This window comes from Eulemur rufifrons, chromosome 2 (assembly GCF_041146395.1).
Source record: "Eulemur rufifrons isolate Redbay chromosome 2, OSU_ERuf_1, whole genome shotgun sequence".
Lineage (NCBI taxonomy): Eukaryota > Metazoa > Chordata > Mammalia > Primates > Lemuridae > Eulemur > Eulemur rufifrons.
This window is the reverse complement of record NC_090984.1, coordinates 58,223,706-58,238,649: the sequence shown is the minus strand read 5'-3', so window position 1 is coordinate 58,238,649 and position 14,944 is coordinate 58,223,706. Positions and strand designations below refer to the sequence as shown.

The 14,944-nt window shown below is 47.3% G+C and overlaps 1 protein-coding gene across 1 annotated transcript in view; it reads left to right on the top strand.

Moving 5' to 3' along the window:
• Window positions 1-11,887, top strand: part of TEP1 (telomerase associated protein 1) — a 37,076-nt gene extending 25,189 nt beyond the window's left edge. Inside the window, exons 33-55 of the mRNA XM_069484865.1 lie at window positions 185-299; window positions 731-974; window positions 1,161-1,284; window positions 2,099-2,223; window positions 2,352-2,451; window positions 2,750-2,905; window positions 3,052-3,264; window positions 3,532-3,685; window positions 3,791-4,003; window positions 5,043-5,203; window positions 5,430-5,543; window positions 6,498-6,605; window positions 6,968-7,100; window positions 7,194-7,270; window positions 7,374-7,506; window positions 7,646-7,782; window positions 7,941-8,065; window positions 9,116-9,259; window positions 9,423-9,519; window positions 10,774-10,879; window positions 10,986-11,203; window positions 11,334-11,438; window positions 11,707-11,887. Of these exons, the coding sequence (XP_069340966.1) occupies window positions 185-299; window positions 731-974; window positions 1,161-1,284; window positions 2,099-2,223; window positions 2,352-2,451; window positions 2,750-2,905; window positions 3,052-3,264; window positions 3,532-3,685; window positions 3,791-4,003; window positions 5,043-5,203; window positions 5,430-5,543; window positions 6,498-6,605; window positions 6,968-7,100; window positions 7,194-7,270; window positions 7,374-7,506; window positions 7,646-7,782; window positions 7,941-8,065; window positions 9,116-9,259; window positions 9,423-9,519; window positions 10,774-10,879; window positions 10,986-11,203; window positions 11,334-11,438; window positions 11,707-11,829 (3,225 nt within the window). The 3' untranslated portion in view covers window positions 11,830-11,887. The remainder of the gene's footprint in view (window positions 1-184; window positions 300-730; window positions 975-1,160; window positions 1,285-2,098; window positions 2,224-2,351; window positions 2,452-2,749; window positions 2,906-3,051; window positions 3,265-3,531; window positions 3,686-3,790; window positions 4,004-5,042; window positions 5,204-5,429; window positions 5,544-6,497; window positions 6,606-6,967; window positions 7,101-7,193; window positions 7,271-7,373; window positions 7,507-7,645; window positions 7,783-7,940; window positions 8,066-9,115; window positions 9,260-9,422; window positions 9,520-10,773; window positions 10,880-10,985; window positions 11,204-11,333; window positions 11,439-11,706) is intronic.
• The last annotated feature ends 3,057 nt before the right edge of the window (window positions 11,888-14,944 follow it).

The following is a 14,944-nucleotide window of genomic DNA, read 5'->3' as shown; positions in this document are numbered from 1 at the left end:
ACCACCCCCGCCAACCACTGCCATTACCCCCCTCCCAAACTCCCTCTCCCTCTCTCCCTTCTGTTTTCCTGCCCTCCTTCTTGAGGTCCTTTGTCCCCTGGGTCAACGTCCTGGCTGCACAGGCAGAGTATCTGTCCTCACCAGCCTCTTCACATCCTTAACGAACCCAATCTGACCTTCCCAGCTCCAGAGTGGGAACTTTGGCCTTCTTTCGAAGTTCCTCACCAATCTCCACGTGGTGGCCGCGCACCTGGAATTGGGTCTGGTCTCTCGGCTCTTGGAGGCCCATGCCCTCTATGGTGAGATGGGTCACTGGGTGGTTTCTTCCCTGAGATGCAGGACTCTGAGGTGTGCTCATGGGCGGAGGTGTAATGGACAAAAACAGTCACATTTCCATTTCAAGTTGAACATGCTAAGAGGGTGAGCAAGTGATTCTCAGGAGACCTTTTGCCTAGATCTCTTTAACTGGAGGGTCTGAAACTTTATTTAGTAAGCATAAAATTATCTGGGAAATTTGTTCATATTGCAGGTCCTTGGGTCCCCAGATTCTGGTTCCCTAGATCTAGAGAGGGGCCCAAAGCTTTGTACTTTTAACAGGTGTTCCTGATTTGGGGCCAGAGGGCCACACTTTGAGACTTACTATTTTAGATGCACCATATGGTTTTATTTGGTGCCAGGGTTAATGGGGTCCAGGCCTGCTCCGCAGTAACACTCTGCCTCTCTTTTATAGCTTCTTCAGTACCCAAAGAAAAAGAACAAGAGCTCCCTGGGGCTGATGTCGCTGTGTTTCGTACCTTCCTGAGGCAGCAGGCTTCAATCCTCAGCCAGTACCCCCTCCTCCTGCTTCAGCAGGCAGCCAACCAGCCCCTGGACTTGCCTCTCTGCTGCCAGGCCCCCCTGCTCTCCCAGCAGTGGCACCTCCAGCGCACACTACGATGGGTTAATAAACCCCAGACCATGGGGGATCAGCAAAGGTAAGACCCTTGACCCCAAACCCTGGTAAACCCACCAGAGAGCAAGCTGTAGCCCTGTCTGAAACTAGAGAATAAGGACAGACCAAAGTCACCATGGAGAGGGGATTCTGGCATAGTAATGCAGAAATAGATTCCTGTTTCCTTTCTCCCCCTAATTTCCTCCCTTTCTTCCTACTCTTTCTCTAGCTCCAGCCTGTCTCTGGCAATTTCCTCACTCCCCACCGCCGTGGCCTTCTCCCGCAATGGGCAAAGAGCAGCTGTGGGCACTGCCAGTGGGACAGTTTACTTGTTGGACCTAAGAACTTGGCAGGTATGACAACCAAAGTAGGGCCGAATTTATCTTCAGATAACCCTTAAAGACTGCCCTGGAGCCCTGCACAACCCAAACCCACCCATTATTGCCCCAAATGATTCAGCCACTTTGCTCCCCTCACATCAGATCAAAGGGATTGGTCAAAAAATCAGTGACACAGCAGATGTTTGCTGCACACCTTCCATTTAAGGCACTGTGCTGAGTACTGCAAGGAACAGGGCTTAGGTCATTGTCATTGTCCCCCAAGTGGTTAATTTTGTTGGGAGATAAGACATGCAAGGTAAAAAAAAGAACCTAAACATAGCCATGTGTCACAGTTAAGAGCTGAGTGAGTTGTGTAGTTATGGAAGGACATGGGATGGAGAAGGGCAGGCATTGTGGGTTGAGCAAGGAGCCTGACCAAAGACACAGGGGGAGAATGCTCCCTGTAAATTGCTGGGAAGTATCGCAGCAGAGGTGCTGATGGGCGGGTAACAGCAGATGACGCTTGAGAGGTGAGTTCTAGAGCCACAGCCCCTCTCTCTCCCCTTCCCACCCATATCCCCCACCCCATATGTGTGCATCCATTTTCTTAGACCCATCAAAATCTTCGGTGACTTGGGGAATAGGTGTGGGGTTTGGAGGGCGGTAGCAGATGTGGCCCTACTTGGGTCAGAAGGCCCCACTTGAACCTGTGCCAGGCTGAGCATGCAGAGAGCCAAGGGCCCAATGCCCCTTTGCCTTGGCCTCCTTTTTGGTTGGGGCCTGGGAAGGTGACACATGGAGGGGCAAAGGAGTGGCCTGAGCCGTGCTTCCCTACTTGCTTTTACAGGAGGAGAAGTCTGTGGTGAGTGGCTGTGATGGAATCTCCGCCTGTTCATTCCTCTCAGACAACTCGCTCTTTCTTGCTGCCTTTGATGGGCTCCTAGAGCTCTGGGACCTGCAGCACGGTTGTCGGTAAGGCGTCCCTCCCCCACGTCTCAGAGTGAAGGCTTCCCTGTTTCTTGGAAGCCTGGGGAGGAAGGGAACGAGGAGGGAGCCTGTGGCCAGGGGCCCTACGGCCTGACGTCGTCTTCCTGGGTTAGGGTGCTCCAGACCAAGGCTCACCAGTACCAAATCACTGGCTGCTGCCTCAGCCCAGACCACCGGCTGCTGGCCACTGTGTGCCTGGGTGGATGCCTAAAGGTAAGACTATTAAAAGGGTTTGTTCTGTAAAATTTGGTTTCAGTCAAAAGGCCACACTCAGGGATCCATGTGGCCCCAAGGCTGCAGGTTCCCCACCCCTGGAGGTGGCTGCAGTGGTAAAAGTGGCCCTAAACTATGAGTCAGCCCCGTGAGGTTGTTCTCTCAGCATGGCAGAGGCTGCTGACTGCTTGCCCAGGGGAGGCCCTCCCTGCTGAGGGCAGGGGACTGGACAAGGTGGCCTCTGGAGAACTTCAGGCATCTGTGTTCAGCACCCCAATTCTTCCTCTCTCCCCTCCAGCTGTGGGACACAGTCCGTGGGCAGCTGGCCTTCCAGTACACCTGTCCCAAGTCCCTGAACTGTGTTGCCTTCCACCCAGAAGGGCAGGTAGTAGCTACAGGCAGCTGGAATGGCAGCTTCAGCTTCTTCCAGGTGGATGGGCTCAAAGTCACCAAGGTAAGAAGGTCCTGTGTAGCTCTGGGGGAGGAAGCACAGGAGGACAGGAGTGGGAGGTGGGGAGTGACGGACGTCAGCATTCTGGCTAACTTCGGGCCTGTGCTGAGAGCAGGGCCTGACATCTCCAATTCTACCTCCCTGTGTAGGAACTCGGGGCCACAGGAGCCTCTGTCCGTACCTTGGCCTTCAGTGTGCCTGGGCGGGTTGTGGCTGTAGGCCGGCTGGACGGGATGGTGGAGCTGTGGGCCTGGCAAGAGGGGGCACGACTGGCTGCCTTCCCTGCCCACCATGGCTTTGTCACTGCTGCACTTTTCCAGCATGAGGGGGGCCAGTTACTGACGGCTGGAGAGGACGGCAAGGTCAGCTTACCTGAGGGCTAGCAGTGGGTTAGAGGAGGGAGTGGCAAAGGCAGGGGGTGTTTGGGCAAAGGTGGGGGCTTCTGTTGAGAAGACCATGCAGGAGCTTGGGTGGTGGGAGCCACAGGGAGAGGGGTGCGGGTGTGTGAGGGACAGCTCCCATGAGAAGAGTCCACAGAAGGACTTTAATGGGGTAGCCGTAGTTCTGGGGTTGGGAGAGGACCAGGTGGTGGAGGTGAGGGATCTCTAAGACCTTTTCTTGGCCCCCAGGTTCAGGTGTGGTCAGGATCTCTGGGTCGGCCCCGTGGGTGCCTGGGTTCCCCTTCTTTCTCTCCTGCCCTCTCTGTGGCTCTTAGCCCAGATGGTGATCAGGTGGCCATTGGGTACCGAGCAGATGGCATTAGAATCTACAAAATCTCTTCAGGTACCGGGGGAATGGATGGGTTTTTGACCCTTTGGAAGGAGGGTACCCCTTACCCATCACCCCCTTTCCAAGTCTCTTACTTCCTTGTTCTCTCTCATTCTCTAGGTCCCCAAGAGGCTCATTGTCAAGCGCTGGATGTGGCAGTGTCTGCCCTGGCCTGGCTAAGCCCCAGGGTGTTAGTGAGTGGTGCAGAAGATGGGTCCCTGCAGGGCTGGGCGCTCAAGCAACGCTCCCTTCAGTCTCTCTGGCTCCTGTCCAGGAACCAGAAGCCTGTCCTGGGACTGGCCACCTCCCAGGAGCTCTTGGCGTCTGTCTCAGGTACTGCTTAGCAGTGGGCATGATTACTGCATTATCGTTCCTTTTAAATATACCTTCCTTAAATTTATATGGATATGTGTATATGAAAATATACACAGGTGCGGTTTTGTCTTATAGCTTTCAAAGTGCTTCTTTTTTTTTTTTTTTTTTTTTTTTTTGAGACAGAGTCTCGCTTTGTTGCCCGGGCTAGAGTGAGTGCCATGGCGTCAGCCTAGCTCACAGCAACCTCAAACTCCTGGGCTTAAGCGATCCTACCGCCTCAGCCTCCCGAGTAGCTGGGACTACAGGCATGCGCCACCATGCCCGGCTAATTTTTTCTATATATATATTTTAGTTGGCCAGATAATTTCTTTCTATTTTTTTTAGTAGAGACGGGGTCTCGCTCTTGCTCAGGCTGGTCTCGAACTCCTGACCTTGAGCGATCCACCCGCCTTGGCCTCCCAGAGTGCTAGGATTACAGGCGTGAGCCACCGCGCCCGGCCTCAAAGTGCTTCTGAATGTATTTGTCTTACGTCATCAGTCCAGACTGTTTCTTGTCATCCCCTAACCCTCTTTCTAGACATCCCAGTAACCTTTGAGTTTCTGCCCAGTGGGAGATTTCCTGTGTAAAGGGATGGGTTTCCCTTAGAAGGAGAGAGAGAGAGATGTTGAGTTGAAAATGCAGAATAGCCTTGGCTCTCCTTAGGGAGGAGGCTTGGTCCTTGCAGGAAGTGAGGTCAAAGTGACACTGGGCACTTGAGAAGAGGAGGGATCTGGAGCAGCCACCATGGGAAGTGCAGTAGACAGACAGAGACAGCTGTGGGGCCGGAGCTGGGAGTGCTGGGTGCTCCTGTCCTGTGTGCTCACATGATGACTGACCCTTGTCCCGGGCCTCTCCATGGCCTGTGACTCATCTCATCCCTCCCTCCTTCCCTTGGGGCTGTGCCCTCAGATGTCACCCTCAGCCCCCAGGATTGCCTTTGTCTTTGGCATCCTACCCAGCCTGTCTGGATTCCTCTTTCGGGAAGCTTTCCTTCCTTTCCCTTTCTTTGCAATGCAGAGGACTTCACGGTACAGCTGTGGCCGAAGCAGTTGCTGATGCTGTCACACAAGGCCGAAGACTTTCCCCGTGGTACTGAGCTCCGGGGCCATGAGGGCCCTGTGAGCTGCTGCAGCTTCAGCCCTGATGGAGAAAGGCTGGCCACTGGGGGCAGGGATCGGGTGAGCTGCAGAAGGGTGCAACGCCGGGGCCCACAGCCCCGCTGGTTCCTAGACTCCCATTTCCCATTGCTTCTTCCTGCTTTTTGCTTTGCCACATCTCCTGTGGCTCTGTCTACCTGTGCTTCCTTACACTCCCTCTTTCCTTGAAACTTCTTGCCTGAAATGGCCCTGGTGTTCCCTTCTCCTTCCCATGGTCCTGACTGCTCCCTCTCCTTGGCCCATCCAGAGTCTCCTCTGCTGGGACGTGAGGACACCCAAAGCCCCTGTTTTGATTCGCTCCTTCCCTTCCTGTCATCGTGACTGGGTCACTGGCTGTGCCTGGACCAAAGACAACCTTCTGGTGAGTGAAGAGGTAGGGGTGGCACAGAGCCCAGCAGGGTTCCTGGAGGAAGACAACACTCCCCATCTCATCCTTTTTCTGGCACCCATTAGTAATAGTAATAGCTAACATTTATTGAGCACTTAATATGTGCCAGGCATTGAACTGAGCTCTTTGCATAAATTGCCTCTCAATCTTTACAACACCCTGTAAAGTAGATACTACTTTTATTTCTATTTCACAGACAAGGCAATTGAGCTCAGATAGAACAAGGACATTTCCAAGGTCATGTCAGTGATAAAGCTGAGCAAGTGGACTTTCTGATAAGAAAGCCGATGCTCTTTACAAGAACACAGTACTGCCTCGCTAGGGCTTGAGGTGCCCTGGCCCTGCAGGTAGAAAATATTGCTGTGATATCTTTGGTCCTAAGGCACACAGTGAGTCTCAAGTTATGCACTCAGGGTTGATGGAGCCTAGTTTCCCAATGCAGAGTCCCCACATTTTCAGAAAGAGAGGAGAAAGGAGTGAATATCAGTTGAATAGATTTGTCATAGTCTATGCTACCCCTGCCTTCTAGGCAGCCAGATCTTTCCTTGGCACTGCAGAATTTTTACCTTTATCTGGATTTGTTGACTGATATTATGTTAATAACAAGGATAAGAGCTACTATTTGTTACATGCTCACTGTGTGCCAGGCAGCATGGTAAGTCCTTCATATAGATGCAGTGAGCCCCACCGCAACAATATCAGATAGGTACACTGTCATTATCTTCATTAAATAGTTGACAAACCTAAGGCTCAGGGGGAGATACTTGCTCCAGATCACAAAGTAAGGAATGGTGCAGCTAGGATTTGAGCCTAGCAGAGCCCATGCTGTTATTCACAAGGCTTACTGCCCTCTACCCCACATTGTGAACGTACAAAAATGCTGGAGGGATGCTGATAATCCCACTCCTCTAACTTCTGGCTCTGCAGATCTCCTGCTCCAGTGATGGTTCTCTGGGGCTCTGGGACCCACAGTCAGGACAGCGGCTTGGTCAGTTCCTGGGTCATCAGAGTGCTGTGAGCGCTGTGGCGGCCGTGGTGAGAAGGCAATGGAGAGCTCACCGGGCTCTCTGGGAGAGCGAGGGGCCTTTGGGAGACCAGATGCACTGGGTATCTAACCCCAAAGGCAAAAGGAGTATAAAGAATGAAACATTTGGGCTTGGATTATGGTTTTAAGGCTGAGGGTTGGTGTAGGGAGAAAGAGGGGAACATGAAAACAGTATCAGGACTCCAAGGCAAGACTGCAGTCCTGAGCCACCCAGCCCCACTGTTCCTGAGTTCTTGTCACTCTTTGACACCTTCCAAGCCTCTGACACCCAGCCCACACCTCTGTGGAGGGAGTCCTACTTCCTGTGTCCTAATGGGTATGACCCTGCTCTCATCCTGTGCTCTGGGGACAGGAGGAGCACGTAGTGTCTGTGGGCCGTGATGGGACCTTGAAAGTGTGGGACCATCAGGGTGTGGAGCTGACCAGCATCCCTGCTCACTCAGGACCGGTCAGCCACTGTGCAGCGGCCCTGGAGCCCCGTGCAGGTAGTGAATATTGGCCACCTCCCCTTCCCCACTGCCTCTCCCCTTCTCCCTGGCTTCTTCCCTTTTTCCAACTCAGTCTCTGTGTCTTATCAGCTGGACAGGCTGGGTCAGAGCTTCTGGTGGTGACTGCTGGACTGGATGGGGCCACACGGTTGTGGCATCCACTCTTGGTGAGTTCCCTGTGAGGACTGGGATGCAGGGGAAGGGGAAGGCATGTGGGACAACCTTCTGCCGTGTCCACCCCCACAGGCCATCCTTATCCCTTCCTCCTAGGTGTACCAAACACACACCCTCCTGGGGCACAGTGGCTCAGTCAACGCAGCTGCTGTTTCAGAAACCTCAGGTCTCCTGCTGACCACCTCAGAGGATGGCTCTGTACGGCTCTGGCAGGTCCCTAAGGAAGCAGGTGAGTGAGGCATGGAGAGAGGCCAGGTATGAAAGAGGGTTGTGTTACTGCAACAAAGAGTGTCGAGGGAAGCCTGATATCTCTTCTTATATCTCAGTGGTAGCCCAGCTCCCAGTGAATCACTTTCTTTCTTCTCCAGATGACACATATAAACCGAGGAGTTCTGCAGCCATCACTGCTGTGGCCTGGGCACCGGATGGTTCCATGGTGGTATCTGGAAATCAAGCTGGGGAACTAGTCTTGTGGCAGGAAGCTAAGGCCGTGGCCACAGCACAGGTGAGTCAGGGCAACCTCAGTTCTTCAGGTGAATTCTGCCCTGGCTAGGTATTTACTGGTACATGCCTGGGTTGGAGGTTGCATATATGCCTGAGAGGGGAGAGAAGGTTAATCCTGGCTATTCAGAAATGCTAAACTGAACCTGTTGCATACACCAGGCTCCAGGCCGCATCAGTGCTCTGATCTGGTACTCGGCACGCACCTTCTTTGCTCTCAGCGCTGATGAAAAAATCAGCGAGTGGCAAGTGGAACTGCAGAGGTGTTCATCACCCAGAAATTTCAGGTGAAGCAAGGCATCTGGTTAATGTGATAGGAATGGTAGTCTCCTATCCCTGGGATTTTACTCAAATCACTCCACTTCTGCTTCTGAACTGAGTCAATAGGTTGCTGGTTATTGAGTAGGAAATTATTATACTTTCTGCTTCTGGCCATGTCAATTTCAATGAATACTCAAATGCCTACTTGATGGCAAGCTCTGGGCCAGGCAGTGTGAACCAGATATAAATGAAATTTATTCTTTAATTAAGGAAGTTCACAGTTAGAGGAATGTGCATTTAATTAAACTATCAACAGTATTCGGAATGATTAGTGCTATAATGAAGACACACATACATATTCGTAGAGCTTCAAAATTTGAGAAATTGTAGGAAAGAGTTGATATGTGAGGTTGGGCTTAAGGAGTGAGTAGATTTGTGGACCAGTAAGAGAAGGGAGGTGTTTCAGGAAGAGGAAGGAGCGTTTACAGAAGGCATGGAGGCATGAAAGTGTGTGGTGTATTCATAGGCCAGATGTTGGATTCCTGGTAGGAGAGGGGATTGGATTGAAAAGGTAAATTGGGGCCAGGCTGTAGAGGACACAGTGCTAAGAATTTTGAGTGGAATAATGATCTGAATTTTAGAGAGAGAACTCTGGTGGCAGTATGGAGGATGAATAGTAGTCAAGAGGTACTAAAAGGAAGGAGACTACTTTCATAGCTGCTGTTGTAGCCCAGGAAATGTGTAAGGGGGGCCCTGACCTGGGAGGTAGAGATGAGAAGGAGAGACACAGACTTGGGTCTGTGTTGCAGGTTGAATCCACAGGGCTTATTGATCAGTTGGAGGTAGAGAGGGAAGGAAAAGATAAGAATGTTAGAGATTTCTAGTTTGAGCAAGTAACTGGATGGTGACGATGAATACTAATGAAAGAAAAACAGAAAGAGGAACAGGATTTGCAGGGAAGGTGACACATTTTGCTTTATACTTCACTCCTGAGGAATTCAAGGGGGACTGAGGAGCCTGAGAGAGGTTGACTAAAGTCGGATCTTTCTCTGTTCATGTACTTTTTTGAGCTACAGTCTCCACCTGAACCGAATCCTGCAGGAGGACTTAGGGGTGCTGACAGGTCTGGGCCTGGCCCCTGATGGTCACGCTCTCATCTTAGCCAAAGCGGACTTGGAATTACTGCACATGAAGCCAGGGGATGCTCCATCCATAATCTGGTAAGATCAAATTGCTGTTTCCTCCTGAGCCGGAGAAAGCGGAAATGTGGGTTAGTGGCTACCCTGAGGTTGACTCTAACTTAGAAGAAAACATTGGAGTCTTAAAGAGAGGTGTTCCTTTCTTTAAGTCCTGGGCTCAGACTCCTCCTTTCTTATAAACCAGGAAGAGCTATGCAGAACATCATGTGATGATGTCTACTCACAAGGAGTATGGTGTATTTGTCCTGCAGCCTAGGGCTCCTGAAGTTCTTTTTTTCTTGGTAAGTCCTGTTTGGGTGTGTGTTAAACAAAACAAACATTTGTCTAGGATCAGTGTTTTTTTTTTGTCCTTGGGGCCCATGATGGAGGATAGGGGGAAGAGAAAGGCAGTTGGCTCCAAATTCTCTCATCCTCCTTCAGCTGGAACAGCTCTACTTTAGGGCATTATATATTAGGTTCCCAGGTAAGATTTCCTTGGTACAAAAAAAGGATTCTATTATTTTAAAAAGTCACAGGAAACCATAAACCTAGGAGTTTTCTCAATTGTACTTTTTCCAAGTCCCTCTTGTCTTGTCACTGTGAGATTAGCATCTTAAAGGCAAGGACTGTATCTTGTCTCTGTCATCATACTTAGCAATTACCTAACAGACAGGCGACAAGTACTGGGTTAGGTATGCCAGAGCTAGCTGTTCACTTCAAATATAAGTTCCTGGGAGCCCCTTGTCTCTGGAAAGGTTATTAAATCCTGACCTGCTACCTACTAATGCCTTTTCATGACTATTCCATTCCCAAGAGAAATGAGTGCATATGTTCTCCAAGAGACAGGTACAAGAATGTTCGACTGGTCTGATGGTAGTGTTTTATCAGAACTTATTTACATTAGTGTCTCTAAAGTTGGTACACAACCCCACACTGCTAAATTTGACTGGCTTTTAAGAAAAAAAAAAAAAGAATGTTCATAGCAGCTTTATTCATCATATCTAAAACAACCCAAATATTGTTTGGGATTAATAATTTGTGGTATATTTATAAAGGGAATGCTACGTGGCCAAAAAAAAAAAAAAAAAAAAAAAACCACCAAACATGATACTGAATGCTGATGAATGGAACAATACAGACATATCTCATAGATAATATGCTCAGCAAAAGAAGCCAGACACAAAGGAGTACATATGATATGATTTCACTTAAATGAAGTTTAAGAACAAACAAAACTAATTTATGGTGATAGAAGTCAAAATGTGGTTAACTCTGGGAGTGGCGGTCTGGTATTGACTGGAAAGGGTCTGGAGAGCAGCTTTCTGGGGTGATAAAAATAGTCTACATCTTGATCTGGAGGTGATTGTGTGGGTGTATGCATGTGTAAAATTCATCAAGGTATACATTTAAGATTTGTGCACTTTGCTGTATCTAAGTTATAGTTTTGTTTTGTTTTTAAAAAAAGTCCTGCCCAGCCCAGAGCAGAAAACTATTGCTTTATCTGGCAGGATTGAGTAATATGGGTAGGCTAAACAAAATTACCTATCCTTTCGCAGAGGCAAAAACAATCAGGAGAGTTTGAAGAGAGCCTGGAGTTTGATCTGAATTTAGAGAATCCTAGTGGGACCCTAATATCGATAACTCAGGCCAAACCTGAATCTGGTGAGTGGTAATGGGAAGACCCGAGGAGCCTGGAAATGGCCTAGGGGAGGGTGGTGGATCCTTTGAGTCCTGAAACTTGGCTCTAATTCTGTCCTTAAAATGGCAGAGTCCTCATTTTTGTGTGCCAGTTCTGATGGGATGCTATGGAAACTGGCCGAATGCAACCTGGAAGGAGAATGGACCACAGGTAACATCTGGCAGGAAAAAGTAAAAATTCCTAAAACCCAGTCTCCAGAGAAAGACCCATCAAAATGCTTGGAGTCAGATTCCAGCATGGATAGCTGCATACCAACCCCACAACTAAAGACACGGCAGCGTAGGAAGGTGAGTTTGAGGGAAGGGTCACAAATACAGGGGAAGAGGTTCTAGGTCAGACACAGCAGACTTTGATGATTCCTTAATTGAGGAGGGTCCTCCGGGAACTCACCATACTTCTCTCCCCTTCCTCTTTGAGATTCACTCGGGCTCTGTCACAGCCCTCCATGTGCTGCCTGAGTTGCTGGTGACAGCTTCAAAGGACAGAGATGTTAAACTGTGGGAGAGACCTAACATGCAGCTGGTAAGTGTGTGTGTGTGTGTGTGTGTGTGTGTGTATGTGTGTTTACATGCACATGTGTGCACAAGAGGGACCAAACGGATGTGACAAGAGAGCAAATTTACAGTAAGAGAGGATAAAGGATCAAAATTCTGTTTTCTTTAATCCCTCTTGGCAATAACCTATGACTAACTGTTTTTAAGTAAAAGGCATTAATGTGAGAGAAAAATAAGTTATTAAGGAGGCTTGAGGCTTGTAACCCTCACCTCCCCCATTTTTGTTCCCATTGTAGCTGGGCCTGTTCCGATGCGAAGGGGCAGTGAGCTGCCTGGAACCTTGGCTGGCTCCTAACTCTGCCCTGCAGCTCGCCGTGGGAGACGTGCAGGGCAATGTATACTTTCTGTCCTGGGAATGAAGATACACTACTCAGGGGAAAGGTGATACCACTTGCTCTAGAGATGCAAAGCCCAAAGATACAAGTAGCTACTTTTTTTTTTTTTTTTTTTTACTTTCCTAATAATTATAAAAATAAAGTGTCAGAAAATCTCAAGTGCAGGCTTGCCTGTGTTCTCATGTAGATTTGGACCAAGAGGGAAGAATATGAATATTCTAATATGTCTCTTTTCTAATTTAACATTATTCCTTACTAGAACTGCGAGAAAGTGAACCAGATCTTTAGTAGCTAGTCTTTGAAACTAGGCTTTCAAATTCTTGTGTTACTTGCTGGCCCTCGGACCCTTGGATACCATTCCAGACAGGAGGAGGAACGAGAGTGATGTTGGCCAGCACTTGTTTGAATAGAGAGCTAAAGACTTTTCAATTGGCCAAGAAAGAATAAGGGAAGGAAGAATGAGTCAATCATGCATCAGGGCATTTAGAAGGAACTGGGAGAGAACTAGGACAATCCTAGCTTCCTCTCACAGAAACAGCCACCTTCTCAGAAGGACCTGCCCAGATGGGAGGTGAGAGGCCAAGGCCCTGAAAGCGAAATGGGTCTTCTGGTTCTCCCAACCTCTGACAGGGCGGCAGCAGCCACTCGACTTGTCAGCATTAGTCAATATCATAATTGGCATTCGTGGAAGAGATCACAAAAGTGTATCGCTCTCAGATTGAAATTTACAAAGACTAACAGTAGTTGAAAGGTGGAACAATCATACCGTATCCATGGACTCTGATCCTCTTAAAAGTTCTAGAACTTTCTTATTTTTCTAGAATTCTATGGGAGAAAAATTCCCTCGGGCCCTTTCTTTGTAAGGATTAAGGAAGAAGGAAATGTCTTCAGTAGCCAGGGGTTCACTTAGAAGAGTAGTTGACACATGGTAAGTGTTCAATAAGTGCTAACTTGATTATTTTTGTTTTCCAACAGTACAAGTATCACTTCATTACTTTTTCTCTTTATTAGTATATATTTCATTAGTCAGATAAAATCTGGACTCAATTTTTCAGTTTTCAAAAAAAAAAAATACATGTGAAACTGATATTCTTTCAAATACCTAATCTTTCAATCCAAGACAATTGGTGTGTTTCTTTATTGGTTAGGATATTGAAGTTATGCTATGGCAACAACCTCAAAATCTCAACATCTTAAAATAGCAAAGATTTATTTCTTACTCATGCCACCTGCCCAGTGAGGGTCAGTGAGGAGGCTTTGTTCTACTTTACACACACTTAAAGATCTGTGCTTTGTGGGGTAAGTAACTGCTGGCTCTTAAATCTTCCACCTAGAAGTAAAACACATTGCTTCCACTCCTATTTCATAAATATGAGCAAAGCAAGTCATATGGCCACACCTAATGTCAAGGGAGAGGAGAGGGAAAGATAATCTTACTATGTATCTGGAAGGAGAACCAGGAACCAAATACGCAGATATATCCTCAGAAAACTTACCTGTGTTAGTGCTTTTTCACTAGAATGCCTCTTAGTCCTTTTTAAAAAAAAAATCCTTTGAGATTTACAGAAGAGTTGCAAAGATAGTACAGAGTTTTCCTAGATACGCTTCACCCAGCTTCCTATAACGTTAACACCTTACATAACCATGCTACATTTATCAAAACTAGGAAATTAACGTTTGTACAATATTATTAACGAAAGTACAGACATGATTTTGATTTTCCCAGTTTTCCCACTAATGTCCTTATTTTGTTCCAGGATCCAGTTCAGGATCCCATATTGCATTTAGTCATCATATGTCGAGCCCACAGCCAATGAAGAAATTGCTCCATTTATTTAACATCCACCTTTCTCTGGTCACACTACCCAGTCAGTTCTTCGAGAAAGTGGGGTGGAAGGGAAACCATAGGGGTGGCCTGGGGCCATCCCTGTGTGAACAGGGAAAAGTAGCCCAGTCCCCTCCTGCTGCCCGGTCTAATACTGCCACCTCTTCAGTGTCCTCAGTCTTTTCCAACTGTGACAGTTTTCCCATCTTTCTATAACCTTGACACTTTTAAAGAGTACTGGTCAGGTGTTTTATAGAATGTTCCTCAATTTGGTTTTGTCTGCTGTTTTTTCATGAATAGACTAAAACTGTGGATTTAAGGGAAGAATGCAAGAGATGATGTGCTCTTCTTGTTGCATCCTATTGGGGGAATGTGTCGTCATCAACATGACTTATTACTGGTGATGTTAATTAATGTTACTTGATTACTTTTAAGAGTAATGTGATATTTGCCAGGTTTTACTTTTTATTGTACCTTTTCCATACTCTGTTAGAAGCCAAGTCACTAAGTCCAGCCCATACTCAGGGGAAGGGAATTAAACCTCCAGAAGAGAGAGGCATCAAAGAATTTGTGATCACATGTTAAAATCACCACAGTAATTAATACATTTTAAGGTATGTTTTTTGAGGCTATGCAAGTATCCTGTTTTACTAACTAATTTTAGCATTTGTCCATGACCTTAACTGCAGCAATGATGGCTGGTTTTCTAGTCGTGATTTTCTATTTCCCTCAGCCCTTCAACATTTATTAATAGAAATTCTTCTGAAATAAATTTTATTCCTTCTTATTTATTAAATCATTTACGTTTATCAGTATAGACTCGTTTATTTACTCTTAGGGAGCCTCTTGACTTTTAGTACTCAAACCTCATAGTATGTATACTTCAATGCAACCTTTTTTAGCCAATATTTATATAGGAAAAATATATACTTACATCACAAAACTTGGTAATTTTATTGAGATACAGTTCATTTTTACCCTTTTAAAGTGTATAGTTCAGTGGTTTTAGTATAGTCACAAGGTTGTGCAACCATTAACACTAATTCGAGAACATTTTCATCACCCCGGCAGGAAACCTGGAACCCATTAGCAATGACACCTGTCTCTCCTCTCCCTCCAGCCACTGTCAACCACTAATCTACTTTCTCTCTCTACGGATTTGCCTATTCTGGACATTTCAAATAAATGGAATTATATAATATGTGACTTTTTGTGTGGCTTCTTTCACTTACAATAACATTTTCAAGGTTCATCCATGTTATAGCATGTATCAGTACTTCATTTTTATGCTCTTTTTGATCTGTTTTCTTTGTA